At 53.5% G+C, this 26,395-nt stretch overlaps 10 protein-coding genes and 1 non-coding gene across 11 annotated transcripts; 5 read left to right on the plus strand and 6 right to left on the minus strand.

The window, feature by feature from the left end:
* Nucleotides 1–442: 442 nt before the first annotated feature.
* Nucleotides 443–3,032, plus strand: GLOTRDRAFT_92351 (uncharacterized protein; the record flags this gene model as incomplete). Its single annotated transcript, XM_007866200.1, has 8 exons — nt 443–529; nt 641–724; nt 1,450–1,935; nt 1,970–2,129; nt 2,170–2,316; nt 2,377–2,452; nt 2,507–2,633; nt 2,877–3,032. The coding sequence occupies 8 exons, from the start codon at nt 443–445 to the stop codon at nt 3,030–3,032; spliced, it is 1,323 nt and encodes a 440-aa protein (XP_007864391.1).
* A 51-nt stretch (nt 3,033–3,083) lies between these two features.
* On the minus strand, nt 3,084–4,738 carry GLOTRDRAFT_58508 (acetolactate synthase). Its single transcript, XM_007866201.1, has 4 exons — nt 4,452–4,738; nt 4,182–4,377; nt 3,653–4,100; nt 3,084–3,593 (listed from the first exon to the last, which is right to left on the minus strand). The coding sequence occupies exons 1-4, from the start codon at nt 4,712–4,714 to the stop codon at nt 3,490–3,492; spliced, it is 1,011 nt and encodes a 336-aa protein (XP_007864392.1). The 5' UTR covers nt 4,715–4,738; the 3' UTR covers nt 3,084–3,489.
* A 1,252-nt stretch (nt 4,739–5,990) lies between these two features.
* GLOTRDRAFT_115266 (MFS general substrate transporter) lies at nt 5,991–8,135 on the plus strand (the record flags this gene model as incomplete). Its single annotated transcript, XM_007866202.1, has 9 exons — nt 5,991–6,227; nt 6,276–6,536; nt 6,592–6,687; nt 6,739–6,837; nt 6,892–7,302; nt 7,372–7,463; nt 7,531–7,645; nt 7,715–8,041; nt 8,094–8,135. 9 exons carry the CDS (start codon nt 5,991–5,993, stop codon nt 8,133–8,135), a joined length of 1,680 nt encoding a protein of 559 aa, XP_007864393.1.
* Nucleotides 8,136–8,611: 476 nt separating this feature from the next.
* GLOTRDRAFT_137634 (uncharacterized protein) lies at nt 8,612–9,993 on the minus strand. The gene is made up of 5 exons (XM_007866203.1): nt 9,821–9,993; nt 9,350–9,767; nt 9,165–9,294; nt 8,998–9,098; nt 8,612–8,931 (listed from the first exon to the last, which is right to left on the minus strand). Exons 1-5 carry the CDS (start codon nt 9,933–9,935, stop codon nt 8,736–8,738), a joined length of 960 nt encoding a protein of 319 aa, XP_007864394.1. The 5' UTR covers nt 9,936–9,993; the 3' UTR covers nt 8,612–8,735.
* A 2,608-nt stretch (nt 9,994–12,601) lies between these two features.
* GLOTRDRAFT_110498 (uncharacterized protein) lies at nt 12,602–13,866 on the plus strand. Its single transcript, XM_007866204.1, has 2 exons — nt 12,602–13,449; nt 13,516–13,866. The coding sequence occupies exon 1, from the start codon at nt 12,693–12,695 to the stop codon at nt 13,434–13,436; it is 744 nt and encodes a 247-aa protein (XP_007864395.1). The 5' UTR covers nt 12,602–12,692; the 3' UTR covers nt 13,437–13,449; nt 13,516–13,866.
* Nucleotides 13,867–13,985: 119 nt separating this feature from the next.
* GLOTRDRAFT_t54 lies at nt 13,986–14,080 on the minus strand. The gene has a single exon. It is a non-coding gene; the product is annotated as a tRNA-Leu (tRNA).
* Nucleotides 14,081–15,649: 1,569 nt separating this feature from the next.
* Nucleotides 15,650–16,830, minus strand: GLOTRDRAFT_137636 (60S ribosomal protein L15). Its single transcript, XM_007866205.1, has 6 exons — nt 16,780–16,830; nt 16,534–16,618; nt 16,320–16,474; nt 16,075–16,265; nt 15,933–16,019; nt 15,650–15,877 (listed from the first exon to the last, which is right to left on the minus strand). Exons 2-6 carry the CDS (start codon nt 16,608–16,610, stop codon nt 15,782–15,784), a joined length of 606 nt encoding a protein of 201 aa, XP_007864396.1. The 5' UTR covers nt 16,611–16,618; nt 16,780–16,830; the 3' UTR covers nt 15,650–15,781.
* A 702-nt stretch (nt 16,831–17,532) lies between these two features.
* GLOTRDRAFT_73944 (uncharacterized protein) lies at nt 17,533–19,798 on the plus strand (the record flags this gene model as incomplete). Its single annotated transcript, XM_007866206.1, has 9 exons — nt 17,533–18,032; nt 18,090–18,161; nt 18,209–18,317; nt 18,367–18,393; nt 18,441–18,669; nt 18,725–18,942; nt 18,997–19,206; nt 19,255–19,501; nt 19,564–19,798. The coding sequence occupies exons 1-9, from the start codon at nt 17,580–17,582 to the stop codon at nt 19,796–19,798; spliced, it is 1,800 nt and encodes a 599-aa protein (XP_007864397.1). The 5' UTR covers nt 17,533–17,579.
* Nucleotides 19,799–20,719: 921 nt separating this feature from the next.
* GLOTRDRAFT_127635 (uncharacterized protein) lies at nt 20,720–21,742 on the plus strand (the record flags this gene model as incomplete). The annotated part of the gene is made up of 1 exon (XM_007866207.1): nt 20,720–21,742. One exon carries the CDS (start codon nt 20,720–20,722, stop codon nt 21,740–21,742), a length of 1,023 nt encoding a protein of 340 aa, XP_007864398.1.
* A 278-nt stretch (nt 21,743–22,020) lies between these two features.
* On the minus strand, nt 22,021–24,132 carry GLOTRDRAFT_137638 (uncharacterized protein). Its single transcript, XM_007866208.1, has 7 exons — nt 23,729–24,132; nt 23,522–23,664; nt 23,239–23,470; nt 22,971–23,171; nt 22,817–22,914; nt 22,685–22,765; nt 22,021–22,628 (listed from the first exon to the last, which is right to left on the minus strand). Exons 1-7 carry the CDS (start codon nt 24,041–24,043, stop codon nt 22,166–22,168), a joined length of 1,533 nt encoding a protein of 510 aa, XP_007864399.1. The 5' UTR covers nt 24,044–24,132; the 3' UTR covers nt 22,021–22,165.
* An 844-nt stretch (nt 24,133–24,976) lies between these two features.
* On the minus strand, nt 24,977–26,041 carry GLOTRDRAFT_37965 (uncharacterized protein; the record flags this gene model as incomplete). Its single annotated transcript, XM_007865723.1, has 1 exon — nt 24,977–26,041. One exon carries the CDS (start codon nt 26,039–26,041, stop codon nt 24,977–24,979), a length of 1,065 nt encoding a protein of 354 aa, XP_007863914.1.
* Between the last annotated feature and the right edge of the window lie 354 nt (nt 26,042–26,395).

The raw sequence follows: 26,395 nt of genomic DNA on the forward strand, positions 1-26,395 counted from the left end.
TAGAAAATGCCTTGCAGAATGTCATCGTGTATTATCTGGCCAGCCCCGCACTCCTGCACCTGCCGACGATCACCTTGGATGCAGAGCTGTGTGAAAGACAGCCTTGCTGGTCTATAACAAACCGGCCGCGTTAATCGCTCCGTTCATGCGTTACCACATTGCAATGGAGTTGGATACCGCGGTTACATTCTGCACAATTCTGTATAACATGTGGTCAATATAATGTTGGGCCTGTTGATTGCACTTCCGCGTTAACGCGTTATAAAGGGTCCGTCGAACGGCGATTACAGACCTCCGCCAGCACACCTGAATACAATAGACCGGTGAGATGGGCATTTTGATTGATATAAGTATTCGTCGTTGTGCTACTATTTATTAGGAGCCCATACCTGGAGAAAGCAGCTGTTCACCCGGATATACCAGGTGTTCACTTTGGTCAACGATGGCGACGGGAATTTACGCCGGTTCCGACATCGACCGCCGAACGACGAGCAACCCCGACCGTTATAGTGGGTATCGGGCTGCTATAGTGGGGGCCAGCGAACGGCTTAGGCTACATCCCCGCTATAGCAGAAGTGTCTTGGACGTCAATTTATAACATTCGGTAAAGCGATATTCACGGATAATTGCCTTAAGATAGAATGACCTCTACCTTGTCCTACTGGCGGGTGTTCTCGTCCAGCAGATCACTATAATTGGGAAAACTCCAGAGTTTTCACGACATGTGAGTACTGGGTAAGTTAACGTAGATACCCATTCGAGCCTCTGTTGACGTCTCGCGTCGTCCAGAATTAATGCTTAGGCACGGCATTCCGGACATAGACGAGGGTTCGAGCGGGAGTCATTAAGCTATTGAGCCTAGTTAGACGAGAGGCGGGCTGTGTGACAGATTCTACCGTAGGAAAGACGCTGCAGCGCAGCTTAACTTGTGAGATTGGACGCTTTCATGTTCATGTACAAAATGCTTACCTGTGTTTGATCTTTCCACTACCCACTACCCAGGATGATTCGCTCATGTATCCCCATAACGCCTCTATTATCCTATGGAGGTGAGTTCATTGTTGCCTTAAGCGTGAAGATGGGATAACGCGCGACGCATTGCAAACCGCACGTCGTGCATTGAAGATGCTGTCGACGTCGGTGGTGGCACCTGACAAGCGATCTGCCGGTTGCCAGGGTTAGGTTTTCCGTCAATCATTACTTCCTCGACGCATCAGGAAAATGCAAAACCACCTTTCGGCGTCTTAGAGCAATCTTTTGGCATTTAGGTGCCCGACTTGGCTTACTTTTCCTGATTCAAGCCTCAAAGAAGGCCACAAGCGCCGAAAAAGTGGGCATTAAGACGTAGTTAAGCCAAATCAAGCCAAGTCCCTGGCCAAAGTCGGGTAACGTTTTGCTGATGACAGCGTTCAGCATTGAAATCTACTTGGACCTCTGGCCTGTCCCAAGGATGGAGAAGATCTCCGAATTTCAACGGACATCAAGTCCATTACATCTGTGTTCAAGGTTGTGCGATTTCCGCATGTGAACGCTAACCCCAGGCTGTACTCCACTGGCAATCGCACGGATAACACAACACTGCAAAGCGCGAAATGTGGGCCCGGATGGACATTTCGCATGAACGTAGCGGGAGCAAGCAATGGCTATGGTGTCGTAACATTCACCGTCGCTGCCTCCATCGAACTGGACGGTGCAAGCTTGAAGCTACTCTTCGGCCGTCATATGACAGTCACGACTATGTGGGCGTCAGCTCTTCACGGGGTGCCTGCACTGATTGGCACTAAGCTGGTGGAGGTTCCCATCAAGCCAGCAGGGGAGAGAATTACTACTCAAGTGGCAAAGTGGACTGGAAGAGGATCCGTACTCCTCGAGCCATCTGGTTTATTTCATCGTCGCGAGTGCTGTCGGCACGGGCGGGCTTTACCCAGCCGGAGAGTCATTTAGTTTACTTCACTGTGGTATTATCAAGACCCTCGATACCCGCACAGTCACGCTGGATAACTTTCAACTCTTTGCCTTCTCGAGGCGTCTGGAATCCGGAAAGGTCACTCATTCCCGCCCAGTCTTCGCCAGCTCTGGCATACTGATCAACACCCTCCCTAATCATGCGTTGACAAGTTTTATGAAACGTCAGTAGTCCTGGCGTGTTTCGTTCGAATCAACTTCCAGACCCCCTCTCTGCCGTTTGCCGCAAGTATGACTCGGACTTGTCGGCGTCTCACGATGGCATACCCTGTGTCACAGATGCCTACGAGTATAAAGAGGATAATGATCTTGAATATGGCAACGAAGCCAATGTATCCTCAACAGAGAATAGTACGTCCTTTGGCTCTTATACGCGGTCCTATGATCATACGCTCCTTTCATTATCGCAAGACTCCGGGTTGGGTCGGGAGACTAAGCCGCCAGTCTCCGGGATATATTTGTTTGCGGAGAACGTCGCACATCGGACGTAAGTATACTCTGTTATGGTTCGTTCTGTTTCGGCTTAGTCTTTGTATTGTAGGTTGCGAGCATATATATTCTATCTTACCACCGGCAACATCAGTTTCATATCCCGCACATCGGAGGCAGCTAAGGATACTTTAATGCCATCATGCTCACCCAGGTCCATGTATTGTTTAGCGAACAAGGTAAGCACGAGCCTTCCCGTTCCGTCAAAGACCTAATGTTGGCCGCGGTCTTCTCGCGCTTTATTTGCCCTTCAGGTTGGATGATCACTCTAGAAAAGCTTGCGCTGGACGCAATCGAAGCAGACTTGACAGAGTCGAACATAATCGAACACTTGTTCTCAAAGTTCTCCTCGATGCAAGTCCCGAAACATATCTATCTACAGGTGATATACATAGCTCACTGAAGCACGTCTTTGACAACAGGTATCCAGCCGTGCAAAAAGTGGAGATGCAGTTCCTGCGCTCACATCGTACGAGAGCTGTGACGCGCCAAGTGCAGCAGATGGTCCCGAAAGCCTGTACACCCGAGCACTCGCACTGCGTCGGCGCTCTCGCGAGCGTAGTTGGACTCCTCGCTGAGCCTCCGGCCAAGCGGGCCCGTCACGATTAAAACGAGGCAAGCTTTTGACTGTTTCAAGGCCCGAGTTGTCCCAGCTGTGTCCCATCAACATAGAGGCCTGTGACTTCAGGTCTCGATATCTTAACGCTGATATTACTTAGTAATTACTATCTGTACGAGCATTTCTCACTCCATCGTCGCTCGCGCGTCCTGACGAGGCGTAGTGTTACGAGGTAAGGCGTGGACACAGCAGATGGTAGACGTTAATGCGAGTCTACTATTTACTGACACGTCCAGCCCCTCATATGTTTTGTCGATTACTGGAGTAATGCAAGCAGGTGAGGATGATGGTAACAGCCGCATGTTCGATTCCAGAGTAGGTTGTTGTGTGGAGATTATGGAGACCACGTAGATACGCGTACTTTTGACAGATGCAAGCAGCCGGAATACGCTTGAAAATAACAGCATAGCGAAGCCCTAACCGGGAGGGAGGAGACTCGCGTCCACAGGACCACCCTCCGCCGACACGTCGTCGTCCTCAGGCGACCTCGTAATCGGCGTGCGGGGCATGACCATCAAACCTGAATGACATCTCATCAACACCCCCCGAGATCCCATGAGCAATCCAGTTAAGGCTCACCTGTCCGCGCAGACTCGAGCACGCCAAACGGCTTCAACAAGCTCAGGAACGCCTCGACGCGCGTCGTCTTGCCCGTCATCTCGAGGATCACCGAGTTCTCGCTCACGTCCACGATCGTCGCGCCGAACTGCTTCGCGAGCGTGTCGATCGCGCCCATGTGCTCGTGCTTCAGGCGGAGCGCCTCCGACGGCGTCAGCGCCGGCGCCGCGGGCTCGGGCTCGGCGCTATGCTCGAAGTGGTGGGCGAGCGCCATCTCGCGCTCCATTTTGGGTGAGGGGGGAGGGGGCGCGGGCGGGTAGTCCTGGTCAATGCGCCGCGGCTCGTGCGAGGGCCCGCCTTGGAGCTGTTCCTCGAGGTACTCGGGCCCAAGGATGGAGACCTTCACGAGGAGGAGCTCGCGCTCGATGCAGCGGGTGTTGGTGTAGTCCAGCACGGCCCACACGGGGACCTAGTACAACAAAGGAGGGTAAGGAGGAGTGAGGATTTTGATTGCGGGAGGGGGAGAGGGGAGTGAAAGAAGGGGACTCACGAGATCTTCCAGCTGTCTGCGCGCCTGCTCGATCACGCCGTCCTGGCCCCTGAGGACGATGCACATGCGCGAGAGGTCGCGGATCTCCGTGCGGCACACCACGAGCGAGTCGATGTTGAACCCGCGCGCAGCCAGGATACCCGACACGCGTGATAGCACACCGGGCTCGTTCTGCACCAAGCAATTCAGGATATGCCTGTCATCCATCCATCCATCCTCTAGTCAATAAAGACCTAAATCCCGACTGCTAACACCAAGTGATCTGCGTACCTCTTGAACGGCTGCAGACTCGGCGGGGGCGTGTTATACAAGATATTCGTGACCGCCTCCTCCGCCGTGCGCGCTCGGGGCAGGTCCATCGCAGGCAGCGGCGGCGGGCGGATACGCTGGTGCCGCTTGTAGTCGAGCGCGGAGGTCGAGTCGTCGACGGAGGGCGGGGGCTTGGGCGGGTCTTGCTGCCGCGCGCGCGCTGTGGAGGAGAAGGACCGCCACGGCGCCCTGCGGGCGGCTCTGAGGGCGGCGAGGGAGGCCATGGTGAGGGGAGAGGGCAGGCCGAGTCAAAGGTGGCTGAGGCCGCTGAGGATTGCTTCGGGTTGGTCGGCCGAGTCCGTGTGGTCTCCCGCGGGACGACGCGTCGGACTTTGTTTCCCGTAGGCCGTGGCCCTCAGTAGGGCGCGATATTGTCTTTATCGAGCGACACCAAGCTACCTTCTGTTGCGCACTTCTATGCTCCTTTAGAGGGAAGTCGAAAGCCGTGGTTTGCGATCAATGTGATTGAGGCCGTGATCGCCCCCTCAGGCCTCCGGACTCTAGTCGGCTCTTCACCACTCTTCTGTGGGATCGATAAACGCGGTCGTTCTCAATAGAGCTACAAGGGCTCTTATTCGAGCTGAACGAGGACGGATCTCCTGAGAAATTGTCAGAAGGTCACTCGGCAGGAGGCCCACGTATCTCGCAGCCCTGCAAGCGCAGCCATTGCGACCTCTAAGTCGCCTCTGCTCATTACGTGACGACGGCCTTTGCGGCGTTGTCTATCTCGCTTGTAACAGTAGCACTGCTCAGCGACTCAGAAGATGCATGATCGCACATGATCGCTATGGCTATGGTGAGCACAGTGCTATGACCTATGACCCGCCAGCGGGTCTTGTGAGTATCTACTCTGGTTCTGGAGATCCCTGCCCCTTTTGATTCTTCTTGAACTCAGTTCAGAGGTCCAAGAAGCTCAAGAGGGTAGTTGGGAGGCTCCAGAAAAGAGCATAACTCTGGCTATTGCCAGATCTCCTCTAGCCATTGTTGCCTTGCTCTTACCAGTCCCAGTTACGCGATCTCCCCATGGGAAGGGCGCTGAAGAGCAATGCACCTGCGTCCTCGGGATTTGTGCCACTCTTACATCGTGCGACATGATATGTGCTCAGGAGAACGGTTTGGATTGTAACCCTAACCTCAAGTCTGCTCCGCTTACATGTAATCAGCAACCAATGGAAACCTGTCAGAACAACGATGGAACGTCGATGGCCGCAGCACGCTCTTGCGAATCACGTTCCATACTTTCTAATGCCCGTTCCTTGTTTGTCGAGAGTACTGGAGCGATACCGGCGCCGATCTGCAGAAGGGCGCGTAACATGACGTCACGCGTGCGCGATCGCGCTGTACCCATAGCCGCGACACGTCGGTCGAAATCGAAAGGCGCAAAATCCACTTCGCTCGTTGTGATTTTGCCTAACGCCAAGTGCGGCTGACCGACGCCCACGGCTCTCTGCGCTGCTTATAAGCGACCGTTCCGCAGCCGCCCTCGCCCGCTCCCCCGCCATGGACCTCTTCCGCGAGACGTTCGCCGGCACCATCGTCAACTTCGTCACGCACGGCAAGGCGCTCCCGTACCCAGAGCAGAGCACCGGCTTCAGGGCGCCCGAGTACTTTTGCCCCGAGTGGCAGGCGGCGCACCCGGACGCGTTCCGCCGCCCCTCGACGTCGTCGGAGCAGACCACTATAGGCGACACGCAGCCGCAGGAGAAGGGAAAGGAAAAGAGGCAGGAAAATGTGCAGGTCGAGAGCGCGCCTGACCCGCGTTCGGAGAGCCAGCCTGCGCGGCAGCCCGAAGAAGCGGAGAAGGGACTCGACCCGAATCTCGTCACCTGGTACGGCCCCGACGACCCCGAGAACCCGCGCAACTGGTCCTCGGCCAAGAAGGCATTTGTTACCAGCCAGCTGTGCCTCCTCACCTTCTCCATCTATATCGGTAGCAGTATCTACACAGCAGGCTTGGTCGATTTGACCCAGCGGTTCCACGTGTCGCAGGTTGCGGCGACGCTGGGCCTGACGCTGTTCGTGCTTGGGTACGGGGTGGGGCCGATGGTGAGTCTGGCGTCGTGTTTGGGCTGCGACAGCAATCTGACGCGTTCGAGAGCAGTTCCTTGCCCCTCTTTCGGAGATTCCGGCGCTGGGCAGGAATTTTATATACATCATCACCCTCCTCATTTTTGTCTGTCTGCAAGTACCCACTGCGGTATGCCGTACTCTCTTCGACTTCTGCGCATCCTTGACATCATATCCCTAGCTGGCGAACAATCTAGGCACCCTGCTGCCCCTCCGATTTCTCGCAGGCTTTTTCGGCTCGCCATGCCTCGCCACTGGCGGCGCCTCGCTCGCCGATATGGTGAGTCTTGCCTCATCACAAGTCCTCACCGTCCGCCCATCTACGCACTGTTAGTATATCCCCGCCAAGCGCGCGTACGCCATCGGCATCTGGGGCATCGCCGCCGTGTGCGGGCCCGTCCTCGGGCCGCTCCTCGGCGGGTTCGCGGCCGACGCGGAGAGCTGGCGCTGGACGATCTGGATCCTCCTCTGGCTCTCCGGCGGCGCGCTCGCGATCCTCGTCTTCACCCTCCCCGAGACGTCCGCCGCGCACATCCTCGTCAAGCGCGCTCGAAGACTGCGGAAGCTCACGGGGAATGAGAAGCTCAGGACGGAGGGCGAGATGGAGCAGGCGGAGATGAGCGCGCGGGAGGTGGCGATGATGACGCTCGTGAGGCCGTTTGTGCTGAGTGTCAAGGAGCCGATTGTGTTCTTTTTGAATCTGTATATCGCGCTGGTGTATGGGCTGTTGTATTTGTGGTTTGAGGTGAGTCGGGGACGTGCGAGGCGGTGTGTGGACCGTGCGGGCGAATGCTGACTTGAGGGGGTTCCTCAGGCGTTCCCGATCGTGTTCGTTGAAAATCATGGGTTCAACCTGGGCCAGGAAGGGCTTGCATTCTTGGGCATATTCGTGGGCTCTATACTCTCGTACGTTTCCGATTCATATGTGGCGTCTTTCACTTCCCCGCTGACCGCCTGCGGTCGAATGCATCAGGTACGCAGGCTTTTGCATATACTGCTATTTCTGGCTGGAGAAACAGTTCGAGCAGGGCGGGATGGAAGTGGTGCCCGAGAAACGCCTCCCGCCTGCCTTTGTGGGCGGCATCGCCGTACGTATCTAGCCTTTCTTCCTCCCTATCCTTCCCTTTACGCACCCTTACCGCCCGTGCCCGACCCAGCTTCCCATATGCATGTTCTGGTTCGGCTGGACCGCGTCCGCATCGATCCCGTGGATCGTGCCCATCATCGGCTCCGCGTTCTTTGGCATAGGCGCGTTCCTGCTCTTCCAGGCGGTACTCAACTACCTCGGCGACGCGTACCCGCGCTACGCGGCGAGCGTGCTCGCGGGGAACGACCTCTTCCGCGCGGGCTTCGGCGCGGCGTTCCCGCTGTTTGCGAACGCGATGTTCAAGAATCTGGGCGGCCCGGGCGGCGTGGCGTGGGCGAGCACGCTGATCGGGCTGTTGGCGGTGGTGATGATACCCATTCCTTGGGTGCTTTGGAAGGTAAGTGGGGCGTGGGTGTGAGTGTCGATGGGTTTATTGATTGTTTTCGCAGTATGGTGCGCGGATCAGGAAGTTGTCGAAGTATGCGGATTGACGTGCTTGGGTTTTCCCTCGTGTGGAAGAGGTAGACGGTTCACAAAATATATTGATTGTCAAGGTATAGAACATCGCTGTATTATTCGTTAAATTATATCATAGAGTAGACATAAACATGTATCGTAGTGCGATCGAACCGGATTCCGTCCCCACGTTTTGAAAGTCGCGCCACGAATATTCCTATCCTACCTCTTTCTGGGTAGGGCCATCGTCCTGCACACTGTTGTTACGCCCAGTTAATGATGGTCAGCGCTTCGTGTTCGATCGGCGTTGGTCTTGCCGCGTCGCAGTTGCTCTATGTGTTCGACCTGATGGCAGTACCCCTGCTGTACGTCCTCTGTGCTTTTAGCTGATACAAAGCCTGCGCATACCCTGCCGCGGGATAGCTAGCTTCCAGCTGATGACTGAGTGGGTGGGATTCCAGACTAGTGATATAATTACCCTGTGACCGCATTGTTTTTTAACGCGATTCCAGTGCAAACAATTAGTATAATGGCTACTATAGATATAGGGGTGCTGAGATATTTTACATTAGCGTGAGTACTCGAAGGACAACCCTCCTCTGGATGAAACTGAGCTCCGGCGAAGAGGGCGTGCACTACTTAACCCGAGGTCGCTTGGCAGGCCTCTCAGACGCCTCGGACAGCACCTCCACCACACTTGCCATAATACCTATGCAGTGAGAGTAGTTCGGCGTAAAGACTTTTGGGACCATCTCTTTCAATTCCCGAGTTACTGTAGAGGTGTGGTGGGATCTCAGGAACTGGATCACTAGCTTTTGTACCGCGGGATACCTATAGCAGAAGACGTTCGCATGAGCCGCGTGACGGTGTATCCCAGGCGTGCTATAGCATACTCGCCTCGAAGTGAATTTGGAGAACAAGCGCTTGACAATGCTTTCCTCGGTGAGACCCGCTTTGATAGCGTCTAGAGAAAGTTTCTCCAGAGATACAAGGCCGAGCTGCAATGACATCACCATTGGGGGATTAGTACATAGGTCAATGGCATAGGAGAGGACAGCCCAAACCTTGTTGGCTAGACGATACATTGACCGGGGTGAGCACGACGGAATTGAATCACCCTCTGCCGCCGCGTTTGACTGGGAGGACATAAAGCGTATATTACCGGTGCAGAGATAGAAAATCAGGGCTCGCCACCTATAGCAGGGAAGTCAGCCCGACATCGGAGATGTTATAGCACGAAAGAACTCACGTCCGATATGCAGCAGAAACTATTAGGAAGTCAGTGCCAGAGTATGTTAGTTCATCCGAGCTTGTTGCTTGCTCCGAGACGGTGCTGCTATTGTCCTTGACATCCTCTTCGTCCTCGTCACCTTCTTCGTCCTCGTCACTCTCTTCGCCCTCGTCTCCCTCTTCGCCCTCGTCTCCCTCTTCGCCCTCGTCTCCCTCTTCGCCCTCTTCGCCTTCGTCGCCCTCTTCGACCGTGACATCCTCTCCACTCTCACCGTCCTCTTCGCTCTCGTCATCCTCTTTGTCCTCACCCACGTAGTCCTTGTCATTCTCATCATCATCATCATCATTTTCAAGGTCACTGTCGTCGCTGTAATCATACATATCTATATCATTAGGCACAGGGTCATCGGAGGTCGGTAGACGGCAATTGTTGCAGACTAGAGACCAATCTTATTAGTATGTGGAGCCCTCACACAGAAAAGTTACAGACATCTTTCAAAGGTGTTCCGCGCTTCATCTCCCCTCAAATTTACCGAGGCTATCAGAGTATCCCAGTTGGCGAAGACCGGAAGCGGATCGGCAAGCCGTCCAGATTTCAGACGCATGGAGTACGCAAAGAACCGTATGTTGTTGTATCTGAATTCATCCGAGTCCAGGCTCCTTAGGATGGTACGCTGGAGTGGACTGATGGATGATTCCGTGGGACACAACTGGCCAGACGTTTGAGTCGTCGAGACGACGAAATAGAGGAGACAGCCTTGAGAGTATGGATCATGTTCAGTCCACTCTGCCAGTACACGAAAATCACATTCTTCATTTGTAGTAGAGAGATGGAGTATAATAGTGTTGACTGGCTCAGGTGTGCCGTCTGAAGCCTTTGTTCTTAGCGTCGCAACTTGTAAAGGGCCACGAACTCGCTTCAAATCGACTTCAATGCAGGCGGCAAGAGTAAACCTTGGATATTCACAGATAGCGCGCTTCGGCAAGGCTTTCACGGTAACGTGAAACCTCCATCCGGGCCCACAAGGCGGGCTGGACAGCATTATGATTTGCGAGTCGACCGGGAACTCAGTCACCTTCAGCACAGATGTGATAGACCTGCTGTGCCCTTGATATTCCGCTATCTTCTCCATACTTCAGATAGAATAGGGTAAAGCATAAGGCAAGAAGAGCAGGTGGTGGATCAAGGTGAAGCGACGCGTTAGCGTCGCAATCGCCTATATAACGGGCGTGTTATTTTTAGAGGCAAAACGTAACGGGAAGGAGGGAAGCTTGATTAGGAAGCACTGTGGCTGTCGCGTGGCTGATTTCTGCGCCTGTCATAAGGATCCGGGGGCGGGGACTCCTCACTCGTGGATATTGCAAAGCAGCTATTTACACTAAGGAATCACGTCTCACGCTTCAAGCTCAAGCTTTGTCGACATGTAAGCTGGCTCCCTTCCAAGTACCTTACTGCAGTCAGGATACCACGGCTGCCGATTACAATGAATAGTAATACATCCTTGTCTCGAACCCAGGACGCACGCCGAACTCTTGAAATTAGGATTAAGCACCAATATATATTATAGAATGTAGCCATATTCTACGGTCTCAGCACAGTTGAACCAGTGCTGTGGCAGCTCGTGTGAGCTGTTGCACCCCCTCTTACACTCAAGGGTGTCAAACTAGGAACGTTGTCCGAGTCCAGAAGCCGCACTAGTCTATCAGACGCTCGCGCGGTGCAGGTCTTAGGAGCATATCGGAGAGCATTTTCACTACATTAGTCAACATGCTTACGCAATGAAAGTACTCCGGTGCTTTCGAGACCATCTCCGTCAATTCGGGGCTCACTACGGTGGTATGGTGCAACCACAGGAGGTCAATCAGGAGCTAGTACGCTGCCGGATGCCCACATCCAACCTTGGAGTTAGCTACAGCCTACAGATACATGTCTTTCATTAGAATATGCGACTTATATCAAGATGATCTTGGGGAACGGACGGCTGACGATATTTGCTCAGTGAGCAGTTCTTTCATGCTATCCAGAGCGAGATTCTCTAGAGAGTCAAGCCCGAGCTGCGGTATCAGCGGAGATGATGATACAGTCAGCATGTTGGTGAGGGGGTACAATAGCACAGGAGAGTACTAACAGTGTTTGCCAGACGGTACATTGTTTGTTAGTGCATCCTGCACAGTACAAGGTCAAAGTCATCAATGTATACGTTCCTTACAGATGACCTGTGATACAGATTACCTGTTGGTTGATGCTCTCAGGCTATTCATCACAGAATGTTGCAATGCTAAAGAAGTTCCATTTTGGCATGACACAGCATAACCGCATCTATGCCTTTGTCGCTGCCAGGGGTCTACCTTGAAGCAAGGTCCATCACCAAGAACCAACCCACTAGCAGCCTCACCCAATCCACCTGTTCCACCACAGCTTGGTATGCCCTCGTCAAAAGAGGATTAGCCACAGGCCAACAATATCAGCAATGATGGTTTCTGTCCACCCATCATAGAATGAACCTAGATAGCCAATTATGCAAAAGGCCAACAATGTGATGGTCTCGTTAAGCTTGTTCGAACACCTTAGTCCCAGTTTCTGAGGATGTTATCAGTGATTACCTCATTCGGATGATGCGAAGTGCCTGACTGGAACACATGATCTCAGCCAGCAATTCGGGGGTTATCACTCCAGTAGTCATCACACAGTATGATAGAGAACTAGTGTCAGTGCATGCATAGATTATAAATGTAGCCAGACTGAGAAACTTAAGCCAACGAGGAAGTAGTTCTTCGCAGCACCCTACGAAGAAATTCACAAGTACTGACCATGCCATTGGTTTTGATGGCAAGCATTCTGATATCATGCATATGCTGTTACCAGCTGCTTTTGAAGTACTTCGAACTGCACGTCCACTTATGATATGCATGTTTGTAGCAAGCTACGGGAGGGCCGGTGTGAGGGCAAGTTGGCCTAGTAGTGGAAACCAACAGAACAAAGAGCGGAACGTGTCAGAGAGAATACTTCGCTGTTGAGGGCTCCGGTCTACGTGTTCAGCGTCAGGCGAGGTTTGAGTAGAGTAATTTCTAGCGCTTCCTGTGTTGCGGGAGAATACTTAGACTGCCAGCAGTAAATGGCGAAGACCGCCGCTGTTCCCTCATTCAGAGGACAATGGCGCCCGGACAGCCAGGAGTGGCAATTGTGACGCGGTTCGAATGCAAATTTGTTTGGCCCTGTGGGCGTTGCTATGCCGGATATGGAAGCCTCATGTTCGAGAATCAGGTGAGCAACTCTAGCCACAACTCGTACTTCAATCCCGCCATTCACTCGCGACACACACACCCTTCACTATCCACACAACCGCGACACCGAATACATCATGGGTCGACCCGCTGGCAGCGACAACGGCTCTGGCTGCATCTCCGACCATTCCTCATCCTCAAGTGCTTCGTCCAGCACGCGTCCTACCCCAACCACACCCACCAAACGCCGCTCAAACCCTCCCCCCCTTCGCCTAAATTCCATAGGCGTTGACCCTTCTACACTTGTCGGGAAGACGCTGACGCGAATCCGCCGTTCCCGCTCCCATCCGGCCTTGACTCTCGATTTCGCGGACAAAACGAGCTTCCAAATTCTTGTGGATGGTTATGATCCAATCCACAAAGGTGTCCCGAAGGAGCTGGAGATGGATGACGGGTTTGCAGGAGTGTTGAAGGCCTGCGCCAACCCGGGCGACAAGGAAAAGGGAAATTGGAGCGGTGGAAAGCTGGAAAAGGGAATGCTCGTTACCGACTGTGCCCTCATACGGTTAACGGACAAGGCGTTCGAGAGGCAGAAGGCGAAGGCTGCGGAGACTACGAAGCATGGGCTCGCTCCCAGCATCGGCAAGGAGGCCAAGTGGGACCAAAACCATCTAGGGATCGCCTTCAAATTCGCGTCGGTCGAGACAGAAGATACACGCTCGAGATGGCATTGTGTTTGGGCCACCCTCGCTGAATACGACGAGGATGCGGGCACCTGCTTGTTCCGGAGCTACGATGACGTGTATCTGAATAAACTGGAGCGCTCGCCGCGGAAGGGACGCTTCAAGCGCAACAAGTCCCGTAATCCTGACAGGTTCTGAGCCAGTGGTTTTGGTCTGTTGCATCTCTGGTCGTTCTTCTTTCCGTCGAACTGACATATTATCATCGTTGGCCCATAAGCATTACCCCGTAACGACATTTAAGGATCTCTCGCGCTACCTATCTTACATTATCCGCAGCACCGCATGCTGCCCGCTATCATCGCCACCTCACTCTCCACGAATCTGTATATTGGATCTACCTTTGCTCGCGGCCACCGCACATTGTATCATCGCAGTTTGCTCTATCTTTATCGCGTACTGTTCAGTGAGCATAGGGTATCTACTTTTCCAGTGCTGCTTCTCCTGTACATAGGTGACATTTCTACCGCTACAGACTATGGTGCTTTCAAGTCTTGCATTTTCTACGTAGAATGGATAGCACTAGTAATGTACAATTATTGGACTCGGCCTGTGTGTCATTATTAACGTGTTTCTCGATACTGTTGAGGGCACCTTGCCTGCGTCGTTCCTCTGGCGCCGCTCCCTTACGAGGGAGGTAAAAAGGGGTCCACAAGGTATTTCTGGTTGAGCCATACTGGCAAAAGAATCTGACAACGACGAGATTCGAACTCGCGCGGGAAGACCCATCACGGTGTGTCCTTATTGACCTAAACGTGACGCCGTAACCACTTGGCTACGTTGCCATACACAATCTGTCCGTGTAGGCATATAGATGGTATGGACTGGCAGACAATGCTGATCGCTGCCGTTTCCTTACTTTTGTCACGTACACTACAGAACTACATACGCCAAAATTCGTGCTCTTGGGATACGGTGCCGACCTGAGAGCCCGTTATATCACCCAAATCATGGCTGAGTAACTGGTAAGTACAACAGGCATGCCATCTATGTCTTCAGAAGGCACAGGCAGCAGACACACGTTTGAGATGTGTGGAGTATTGGTGTAGAGCGCGGTCCACTCACGGTTTCCCGCTGGGTCTCTCCCCGCGCCTGCTGGGGAGTGACTGTAACATGAAGCACCTTGTCCCCAGTCCAAGCAGAAATGGCCCAGCCAACCTTTTTGCGGTTCTTCGTGAAGCAACGGGCGGGGGCACCGAAACTTGAACTCAAAGCCGACCTTGGAGACAAGATTGTGATTATTGTCCGTGCGGTGTTGAGGCCGCCGAAGACTTCGCTTCCATGAACTAGCAGTGCCATGATGACTTGCCGCAACGAGGAGAAAGGTAAGAGAGCCATCGTAGGCTAGTGGATTCGTCAAACGACCCATACGTTCTCAGCTACTCACCCGGGACGTAGAGAAACCTACCAGAAGGAATATGGCTGAGCGCTGGGCTTTTGGTTAGTTCTTTTCCTTAGTTGAATTTGAAAAGGACGGCGGACGCCTCGACATCCTGGTCATGAACGCCGGTATAGCCAGGCCCACTGACGATACAGAAGGGCCGGAATCGAGGTAGGCCGTTTGCTTTTAGCTGTGTTATCGAATGGCAACGGTACTGTCGTCAATTTGCACGTTTATAACTTGTCTGCGGCGTTGTGCGCTTTGTTATTACTTCGCGCTCGCTCAAGGCGACTAGTTTCTCCATTCATCCTAGCCCTGTCGTCGGTAAAAATCAAGTCTGGACCAAAATCGACGATACCATCAGGAGGCTGAGCAGCCTTGATATCAGCGAGAAGATTACTGCCAGACAGCGCGAGTGACATCTCAACGAGTACTCGTCACTGTTTAACTATTTCATTGCTTTATGGTGCACAGCTATCAGCATATTCTTGGTCCAGTATTGTAGGTTCGTCTGCCGCCTACGCCTCCTGTCAAGGAGGCGGCTGCCGATCCCGAATACTGCGAGCACGGACTACAGTGGAATGTATCAAACTACAAGGCCCCAACTATTGAACATGAAGGCAAGACGCTCGCACCTATGACTTCGACGGCCGAGAGGGAACACGCCAGCTGACTGTGTCCCATTGACCCGGAAAACATCGACCAGGCCAAAGGCACGATCATAGCGCCGAGTGGTTTTGTTATCAGCGATGAGGAATACCAGGCCGTCTTCCTTTGAGTGTGCTGTACAGCTCTGCCTATCCTTGAAGCACTTCGCAAGTCCTGGCGTATCAATCGTGGTCAGTAGCGACAAAAGGTAGCGTTCGGCAAGTCATGCCATTTGATTTTGTACCGGACAGCGACCGGGTCAGCACTTGCGATTGGTGTGTTCGCACCTTGCATAGTTATCCTCACTTAAGATCGATAGCACCGCAGCGTCATCTCCAAATGCATTTTAGGCGCAAGCGTAAGAGCATACAACCATGAGGGACATGGAACATGTGTAGGTAATGACGAAGCAGGGAAAGACATAGCGAGAGCAAGGGGAAGTGGGATGGTACAGCTTTCACCGGTAGCGGCGCAGGCTGAGGGTGTTGTGCCTCTTCCAAGTGGCCAGCTTGGGGGTATGGTTGTAGCGGTGGCCCTTGCCAATACCACGGTTCTGCCGACAATAGGAATGAGCAAGAGAGCACTAAGAGTATAGCAGAGTCGCCGACCTTTTTGCCCACGGCGGTGAGACCGCGAGCCTCGCGACGCTTGTGGACAGGGTTGCAGATCCAGTTGATCCGGGGGTCACGGCGGATCTGCGTACACAGTTAGTAAACCAAGCACATGCCCAACGTAGCATGGAACACATACGGCTTTGTGGTTGGGGTCAACAAGGATGACCTCGTAGTACTTGTAAACACCATCCTGGTTGATCCAGTAGGAGTTGAGAACCCGCAAGTTTCCGCACCGTCTGCCGACACGCTCCTCTGCGACGCTCCTCAGGCCACGCTGGGGCTTGAGGTGGTTAACACCCTGCCGGACGGGCTTGCCGTAAGTGGCACCTGGATGCAACGCTCAATTTCTTCCATGGCAGGAGCATCAAAAAAGGCTCATACCCTTGGGAACATGCTTCTTGCGGTTACCCCTCCTGACGCGCACACGGTACACAACATAGCCTTGCTTGGCCTTGTAACCCAAGCGGCGAGCCTTGTCGGGACGAGAGGGCCGCGAAGCACGGTGGATGACGTTCAGCTGGCGGTACTCCCAGCAGCTGAAAGCGTGAACAGTAGAATGAGGACTTCGAGTCGCGACCTGGCACGGAAGACATACCGAACGCGGAGGAGGAAACGGAGGACATCCGACTGCTTCTTCTTGTAGAGCTCGCCGATATACTTGTAGGCACCCATCGTCGAGCCTGGTGGGATGTATCAGCAAGGTCATTCGCCAGACATCCTCGACCGTCATCCTAGGTCCGAACCCCCAATCCACCCCGTTCTTTCAGCTCTTCCACTTGAAACGGCAACGAGACACTGTCCCGACAGTCCCTCAACACAGAGAACTGGTGTATACACTCACCAGTCGGACGGTCTTGTCTTGAGGATGTGTCGAACGGTGTTGAGGAAGACCAGATTTGCGCTTTGCGAGGGCTCGGCTTCTCGGCACGTGCCACGTGGCGGCACTTTCCGTGCTTCCTCTTGCGGCGGTCGCAGCCTCCTGACTGAGGCTGACTCTCCGACTTGCACTTCGTTTCCGCTGCGCCTGGTTGCGAGAACTCGCCTGGGCTGCGTGCAAAGCCCTGCAAATGCTGGTGTGTTCGCCGCGTAGCTCTTGCATCTATTGCTTTACGCCTTGCAACATGGAACTATGCTGCATATGCCAGTACATATATGCTGAGCGCTGAGACCGTGGCGGTCCGTTCCCGTCGTACGCCATAGGAAGGACTCGGTTGCGCTTCACATCAGGAGGACTGACGGCGCTCTAAGGATACCGACAATGGTTGCCCTGTCCATTTGGTGGTGAGAGTGCTGTGGCTATATATAAATTTTCCCTACGAAGTTAGGCTATTGATGCTGTCGGAGGCAGGATGACCTTTTCCAGGTACCAAGCATACCTCAAGCCATCGGTGGCAGCTTCGCTGACACTCCTGACAACTCGAACATTGTTTGAGCAGTCAGTAGCGTCGGCGAGGCACACACCGACCCCAGCGCGCCACGGGATTCAGTCGCGCCAGCGGTACCTTCTTCTCCAGCAGATCCACTATCTAGGTCCAGAGCGTTTGCGGACTGGTATAATAGCTGCCATGGTCGAGAGAGATGGAGCAGACCCGAAGTCGCCCCGATTATTCTGGCCTCTATTGCCTCTTCAACATTCTCGCCATGTCGGACAGTTGCAACACGAGGAAAGTCGTCTATGGGCGTGTCCCGAGTGCCAGGGAGAGCCACACCCGCTTTTCCAGCTCCAGAGAAACCCACGGCGACTTCTCCGACACCCGGGAAGATTACGAAGTTGCTGAGAGTGAGGTCAGAGAGTACTTCACCGGCGGTAAGGCTCAGGATTCCTTTCGTGACCCTAGAGGCATCCAGCACAGTCCCTTCGACCATCGCAGGGAAACCCTCCCGCCCCAGTCACATACCCACGACTCTGACGTCGACGTCTCTTTCGAGACTGAGTGCGACTATGGCGGGAAGGAGGTCGAGCCGTGCACGCCCGACTGTGCTTGGGCCCCAGAAGAGAATCGTAAATGGATTTCCGCGGGGACACCGAGCCGGGAGGGTGGTCGTACCATCGTTCTTCTGTTCGACGGAACGTCGGATTCCTTCGACTCCACGGTTAGCTTTCCATCAACGTTTGATTTTATCAGGTTAATCTCATACTTTCATATGCAGAACTCAAATGTCGTTCGCTTAACGTCTTTCTTGAGGAAGGATGACACGACCAAGCAGCTTGTTTATTATCAGGTAACATCTACTCTCGCTTTTTCCGAGTCATACTCACGAGGATGAAGACGGGCATTGGCACCTACACGGACCCCTGGATTGTAACGCCGATCGTCTCTAAGATGTCCATGGTCCTTGACACGATGTTCGCCTTCACTCTCGACAGCCATATGAAACGTAAGTACATCGCCGCTCCTTGCTGTATATCGTCTCACCTAGTGGATAGATGGTTACAAGTTCCTCATGGACAATTGTAAGCATATCCAATATGTCGTTATTCATCCACTAAGCTTCTATAAGACACTGCCGGAGACAGGATATGCATCTTCGGGTTCACCAGAGGAGCTTACACCGCCAGAGCCTTGGCTGGGATGCTCCGGAAGATTGGTTTGTTATCGAAAGGAAACTGCGAGCATCTACCTTTCGCGTACACAATGTACAAGCGCGACGACCCAAGCAGCGAAATAATGAGTAGCATGTTCAAACAGACATTCTCGATCGATGTCAAGATAGACTTCGTGGGGGTCTGGTAAGTAGTCTTCGTGCATTGCCCTGAACGTATGCTCAATCGGTCTTGCGTCTAGGGATACCGTGGCTTCTACCGGCCTCGTCACGAAAGATCTCCCTTTCGTCAACACCAATGACGGTATTCGCGTCTTCCGCCATGCCCTTGCTCTGGATGAGCGGCGGGGCAAGTTTATCCCTACCTTTTACAGGCAATCCAATGACACAAGCGCCGCATCCGGAGACGAGACTAAAACGACTGATGCCAAAGAAGTGTGGTTCGCCGGCGCCCACTGTGGTGAGTTCCAACAAGCTTGAGTGAATTAAACAGAAAATGACCTGACCTGCACAGACGTTGGTGGCGGGTCGGTCAAGAATTCGGAACGCCACAGTTTAGCTCGCATCCCGCTCCGCTGGATGATCCGGGAGTGTTTCCGTGCCAATACTGGGATCATCTTCGATGCTGAGCTGCTGCGTGACGAAGCTGGGCTGGACATGGTTCCTCTCAAGGGGTCGGTCACCGTCAGCGAGCGTCCTCTCCCGTTACAGCCCCTCGCGAGCGGTGATCATGAATTGGTCACGGGCCCTGCGAGCCAGACGTTCATACAAGCGTTCTTCAAGTTCTGGTGGAGCCTGCTCACGTTCCCCTACAAGCTGTTCTTTGGGCGTTACGAGCCTGCAGAAGAGGTGATTGCCAAGGCACCATTGGGCGAAGCCGAGGAGGAGCTGCGCGATGCGGTGCAGCCCGTGTACGACCAGATGGAGCTGCATTGGCTGTGGCGTCTCATTGACCGAATCCCTTTCCGTGCGAAGAAATACAATGAATCGGACGAGAAGAAGGATACCTATCAGTGGGTGTAAGTGGACTCTTTCCCTTCGTGGGTATGGAATCCATGATAGCTGATACATACCCCTCCAGCCTGAATTTTGGATTTAGCCGGAAGATCCACAAGCCTATCATGGACAGAGGCAAAATCAAGGTGCATCGATCGGTGAAGACAAGGTTGGAAGCCCAGGAATCCTATGGGAACGCCAACCGCGTGCCGTATATCCCCAGGGTACGCCCTAACTTCGGTGGGTCCGGAGAACCCCGGCAGTTGTCCCTCGCGGACTGGAATGTAGAAAGCGCCAGCTGGTTCGAGTGGGAAGCGTGATTTGGCTGGTTACCGTCATCCAGATATGATCCAGAGCAGGCTGGGTTTGATATGCATAGTGCACTTCGACGTTCATTTGGTTCATCTACTCATCACTGGGCACAGATAAGCAGCAGATCTCTTTCTCACTGTATCCTACGTCTCACATTCGTTTGGTTCTCCGGGCGTATTCACTGTGGTCTTGGAGGGGCTTAGGAACGTAGTATCTTTGGACTGATTGTCCGCACCGTTAATTATACTTATTGTAACTTGCCTATTATAATTATGTACCGCTTGGGGCTCTGTCAATCGCATGCGATCTGGACACAACCCTTCTCGAAATCCAGTATATAGGCGAGCAATTGCAATCCTAGCTTCATGATACCTTCATGTATCTTCCTTGAATCTGATCTGCCAGTGGGCGTTATACTTACATATGTCCTCGGACGTCCGACGTTCTGCGGCTATTGCCGTAACCTAGCAAACCTCCGCGCTGCGACTCCCGACTGCGTGTCGTTGGATTACGGACTGTTTGTACTGACATTTCTTCATGAAGATTTCAGCTCGAAATGTAAACTGCGGGTAGGTTCCACGGCTTCCATGGCTTCTATGGCGAACAGGACGGACCGCGACGGCATGCAGGGCATCAAGGGCGCCGCACTCGAGGCGCGTTCCGCGGACGCCGCCCAGAGGGCCGACGCAGGCAGCGGGATGGTTACAACAGTCCCGGTCAGGATCGAGACGGGTACGGTAGGCGCCACGGGCCACACTTCCCTTCCCCGTTCGACGGGTGGATTCCTTTCCGCTGTTTCTGCTCCTCTGAAAGGTATAAAAAGGGTGGGGTGCAGCCCAAGTCGTCCATCAACCGACTCTGCACTCCACCACAAGTCTACTTACTCCCCTCGTATCTGAAACAGAATCATCGCTGTGCTGGTCACTATAATGTCTCTCTCATCCATCCCGCTTTCTTCTCTTTCTGTCCCCACGCTCGACTCTCTCAGACACTCCTCATCTTCGTCTTCTGGTTCGACAAGCCAGTCCGGCTCCCTTATATGGGACTCCTGCGCGTCAGATAGTCAGGCTGAAACGGACATCACGCCGCCCCCATCGCCCTCCAAAGAAGCCATCGACTCTGTCCTTGAAGCCAGCCTTCAAACTCTCATCACGCTCAAAGTCAATGGAGACGCTGGCGTCGCCCCTGATGAGACACCACTGCAGTTCATCAACGGCTGGCATACGAGCCGAGACGACAACACCAATGACCACGGCGACGCAGGCTACGACGCCGAGGAAGAACATGATACCCCCGGCCGTCCCAAATCCAGCGCACTCCCACCAAAAAGCCAAAGCAGAGCTCGGCGTCACAAACGACGAACCCCAGTCATGGACGAGGAATCACCCATCCCGTCCTGGGGCGTATACTCCGACGCCCGCGACATCCCAATCCGCAAGCGCCGCGCAGACCGCCGCAGAAACTTCTGCCATTCATTGGGCGCGGCCCCTCCGCCTACCAACTCCCTAGTCTACGCTCCGAGTCGCCGCAAAGCCTGTGTCGGGCTGGGGCTCGGCCTGCCGTCCGAACGCCACCTCCCGGCGATATCAGAGACGGACGTCCTCCCCGCAAACGCACCCCGTCTGCCGTTCAGCGCTTGCGCGACTCCAGAAGAGTTGCCCACCGACTACCTACAGCCGCTCCAAGAATGCCCGTCGCCCGTTGCTCCTCCTCCACCGTCGCCGAAACTGGAGCCGCAAGACATTATCTATATTCCCTCCCCTGTCGAAACCCTACCACCTCTGCTCCTAGTTCTCGACACGGTGAGCCGCGGGAGGTCGCTCATCAGAGGCATTCGCAGGCCGGCAGCGCGATGGGTGCCCAAGAGGAAGGTCCGCATTTCACTTTCCGTGCGCGGGCAGCCCCTCGTGTCGCCCATATTGGAGGAAGAGGAAGATGCGGCATATGCTTGATCATGATATCCGCTTGTTTGATATTCTATCGTTGCTTGGCCAGCACTGGTTGCTGAGCCGCTTTGTATAATAGATATACCACTTGAATTCTATAACTCTTCGTTTTCCGTCATGTCCCAAACATTATGCGATGCAGAGTGCTGAAGATAAAATGTTCCTTCACCCCGAGAGCCGCAACAATCAAACTTCGTTTCCCTTATCATCCTGCAATGTTGCAGTGACGTATAGAGGATGTACCGTACAAGCCAGGTAACTTAAGTAAGGGTTATACAACAAAAGACGGAAGGACGAGTCCGCCGTATTTGCAATCGTATGTATAAATGCAAATGTGTGATTAATACAAGATTGCGATATGTCCCTGTGAACAAGCCTAAATGATATATGGTACAGATACAGCACAACAGTCTATGAGCTCCACGCGGGCTATGGCTCACCCAGTCTCAGCAGCACAGGACTCAGCGATGAAACCACCTCCACGCGCCCCTGCCCCGTCCGCCGCGACCACTTTACATTCGGTCGCGCCCCCCACCCTATCCACCCGTCCATCCGCGAGGTAGTATTATAGTCTAACTCAAACGTCCGTGTCCGTCCCTGTCCCAGCGGATCGACAGATGCCGACAGTTTGGCCGCTAGCACATTCGCCTCGTCAAATTTTGTGATGACCGAGAACGTGCCCTCGAACTTCTCGTCGACGGTGACGCTCGACTGGCCAAGGTTATTTTGGGACCGGAGGTGCATGTGTGATGGAGGGGTGGATGGGTCGTGGGCGATGCTGAGGTTGAGGTTGCCGCTGAATGTGGTGACTTCGGAAAGGAATTGGGGAGGGAGGCTGGATGTTGTAGTTGGCGGTGCTGTGAGTACAAGAGTGACATTGGCGTCGATTCCGCTGATTTCGTGAGAGAGCCATCAGAGAAGTCTAGAGGCTAGGACAGAGATGCGTACCTATTGCCGGTGCTGATATCCATGATGGTAGGTTTGCCGCATTTCCGAGGATTGACCAGGGTAATATTGGCGTCAATGGGGCTGGAACACTTCTCAGCTATCTCCCGGCAAAGTAGTCGAAGAACAACGTACGCAGCAATGGTGTCAAGAATGAGGGAGCTGGAGGCATTGAACGTGCCGGAGATAGGTGCAAGTGAGCTCTTCATTACGACATTGTCCGCTTGCACGGACTGAAAGGTACAATTCTATTAATCCGTTTGGAGGAAGAGTCGTTGAATGGACTTACACCAACAGTAATGGCAGACATGGGACCCTCGATGGTTATCTTCTCGAAGTTAACTTGAGGATATAACGAGCCAATCTTCTGCGTGAAGGACGGAAGGAAAGTGACGAGTGCTTCGATGGACACAGGATTAGCGGAGTTGGAAGGAAGAAGCACGGTCATGTCGAAGTGTAACGAATCTGTCATAGCAAGGTTTCTAGGTACCTGAGGGCATTCAAATGATCCACTGTCAGGTCCGTGCATTAGATCACATACAAATGACGATACGCACGGTTATGGAAACTCCATCACTACCTAGGCCCCTGATGTGGCAAACATTCGTCTCTTTCAATATAGCTTCGCTGGAATAGTTGAGGTTGACAAAGACCAGCGTATCTTGCTCCGTATGGTCCTGGTTCAGGTCAATGGCCAGCTGTCCCTGGATGAGGCGAGGCGAGTCCATATCCTGTGACACATTGGACTTGAAGACGATCGAGCTTGAGACAGGAAATCTGTACTCCAAGCTAGGGAGACGTTGGACGTTGACGCTATGGGGAATTGGCGTATCAGCTTACCTCGACGTCCGGCTCCCTCCATCAATTGTCCATGTATTGCAGTCAACAACCTGACCTTCAGTGATGGGGAGGGCGAGCAAAGCAGCAGCACTTTCATCCCATGGAACGGGAAAAGGTTTCGACTTCTCGCGCCGCCGTAACCGCTGCTTGGGTATCAGTCTAAGCTCCCACCGAGCCCAATCCGTCCCAGCCAGCAAATGGACTCACAATAATGAGCAGCGGCACGCCAACCGCCAGTGTGATGAGAATGTAGATGATGAGGGCATACAGCGTCGCTCTCCAAAACCTCGCATCAGACTTGAAATCCAAGTAAACGCACTTCCGCCTCTTCTTCGCCTTCTTCTTCAAAGTTACTATGTCACTCTCCTGCGACTCATTCTCCTGCAGTGCTTGTGATGTTTCATAATCAGGTAAAGGGTCCCGTCCGGGAACAGGTTCCTCTGGGTTTCTGGAAGTCGGACCAGCGACGGAGGACGGTCGAAGCTTACGTTGCTGCTGGTCTTCTTCGTCGAGAAGGATCATGGTAGAGCGGAGCTCATCGACCAGCCAGAGAAAGCGGAATAAAGGACAGAAACAGCGGTAAGGAATGAGCGATGGACGAAGGGGACTGGAAGATGAGACACCGAAGCCGAAGCCCACCCCCATTTCCCAATCGGGCGTATGACGGTTTACCGCCACAATCACGTTTGCTTACAATGTTAAAAGCAACCTGCTGCGGGTTAGCGCTGTCGATCTCGACTGTTTCCTTGCTCCTTTACTTAGGTCCACAGCGGTAACAAAATTCAACTCGCAAAATCGTTCCTCTTGAATTACAATGGAACATAGCCTGTGCAGCGTCGATCATATGTACATCGGCTCCTTGAGGGGCGCGGCATACAAAGGTTTCTGTAGTAGCTTGGCAGCACTGCAATGAACTCTTGTTTGTTGGTCCTCGAACGCAGGGAATCCTTCTTGATCCAGCAAGCACGGCGCAGAGTACCCGCCTTGTATTTCTGAAGCGCAATACTTGATTTACCTCCGTCCCGAGAAGAAACGTCATGCCAGAGAGCTTTGCCGCTACCATGCTACCCGAATACCAGGCAGTGGCTACTGTAGGTATGACGGTTCGACAATAGGCCTATCCCCGTGTCGGCGAGTCTTGTCCATGAAGGATACTGATCTGTGTATGAGCAGGAGCCAGCCTCGACTCATCACAGTGTAGCCACGGAACTACCACGCTTTCCAGGAGGATCATAGGGTGTGATATCTCGAGACAGCTCTGGTTTCTTTTTTTTGTTCATCCGGTAGCATGGGTTTTTGGGTACATTGACGACGATACAGTGCGAATCAAGAGAACCGACTGAATATCCCTTTGCTTCATGAAGCGTCCTTCATCTAAATGCGATTCGATCTATTTAACGGTTTTCCTGGCATCGTCTGATTGCTTGCGCTTACCTGGATTTTTCGCAACTCTAGTTAGGCCTTCGGCCATCCAGTGATGGTAAAGTGCCTTCCCAACTCCTGCACCAATTTCTTATTTGTTGCCTCCTGAACATAGCTAACTCTCTTGCCAAACACCAGCCAGTCTTCAACTCTGGCACCCTTCCCCTTGAACAGACCCACGCTGATATCCACTACTCCATCTCTGTTATCCGACCCCCAGAATACGGTCGCGCCGCAAGTACCACAAAAGCATCGGTACGCTCCATCTATCTTCTCGCTGTACCGCTTCTTCAAGGTGCCAGCATTAACATCCAACGGCTCTCCATTTGGCTGGAAGACGTTGCATTCCGGGACAAACGCCCACGCCTGTATATCGAACCCCGTAGCCTTGCAGCAACTCCGGCATGTACACAGTCCCGCGAGGTACTTCGTCCCGCCGGCTTGTAGCCACCACGTTTGGCCCTCCGGATTTTCGGCCTTGTCCCCGGGTACCATCAACTCTGGGAAGGGCGCACGTCGTGGCTGCCTCGAAGCTTCATTCGGGTGCGTGATGTAGAACGCCACTCCGCCGCAATGGCACCCGGCCCAAAGCTTGTCGTCCTCGGTGTCCTGGTTCCTTTGATTGTCGTCTGCGCTTGGCCACTCCGGCGGGAGCAGCTCGCTCTCGTGCGCTTCGCCCTTCCATCTCGGCAGCTCCTTCCCTCCCCAGTGCGTCAGCCAGGATGTGAACCCTCCGTCCCCTGTGTCTTCTACAAACTCATGCCCGACGATCTCTACCGATGGTTGAAGCTCCTCGCCGTCTACCACCCCAGGACTGACGCCCCACTTCTGCCCAGTCTTCCCGAATATGTGTGAGCCGCAGTCCGGGCAGAAGTACTTGGTTGACAGCGGGGTAACTCGGTACTCTGTGAGGCGCTGTATTCCAAGGGGCTCTTGGGTAGTTGGTAAGCGATACACATACAGCCCACCTGTCCAGCGGCGACAGCTGGTGCAATGACACGGGATCTTCTGGATCGTAGAATCTGCATTGACAATGACATTTGCGACGTACTTGCCGCAGTAGCAGGATACATGGACTGTCGATGTTCCTTGCGACATTGCTTGAGACGTTATGGAGTCTACGGCTTTATAACATCGGAGTAAGTTCGGTCCCACCCACCTTGCGCCCACCGATGCCATACCGATATATTGTAGACCTACAGGACGTTTATATCATATGATTCATATCTATCTTATCATCGGCGCTCTATGCGTTCGGACGGCATCGGACTGTACCATCCTCCCACTCGAAAGTGCGACGGCCTGCTCCGGTGACGGCCTCAGGCAAACCGGGGACGCTTTCGCGCATTGTTATAACACGCCAAATAATTCCTTCCGGATACAAACGTGTCTTTCCTTATAATACAGCGAATGCAGTCGGACTGAACGAGTACAGGGACAACGGAGGAGACG

Source organism: Gloeophyllum trabeum (assembly GCF_000344685.1).
Source record: "Gloeophyllum trabeum ATCC 11539 unplaced genomic scaffold GLOTRscaffold_00004, whole genome shotgun sequence".
Taxonomy (NCBI): Eukaryota; Fungi; Basidiomycota; class Agaricomycetes; order Gloeophyllales; family Gloeophyllaceae; genus Gloeophyllum; species Gloeophyllum trabeum.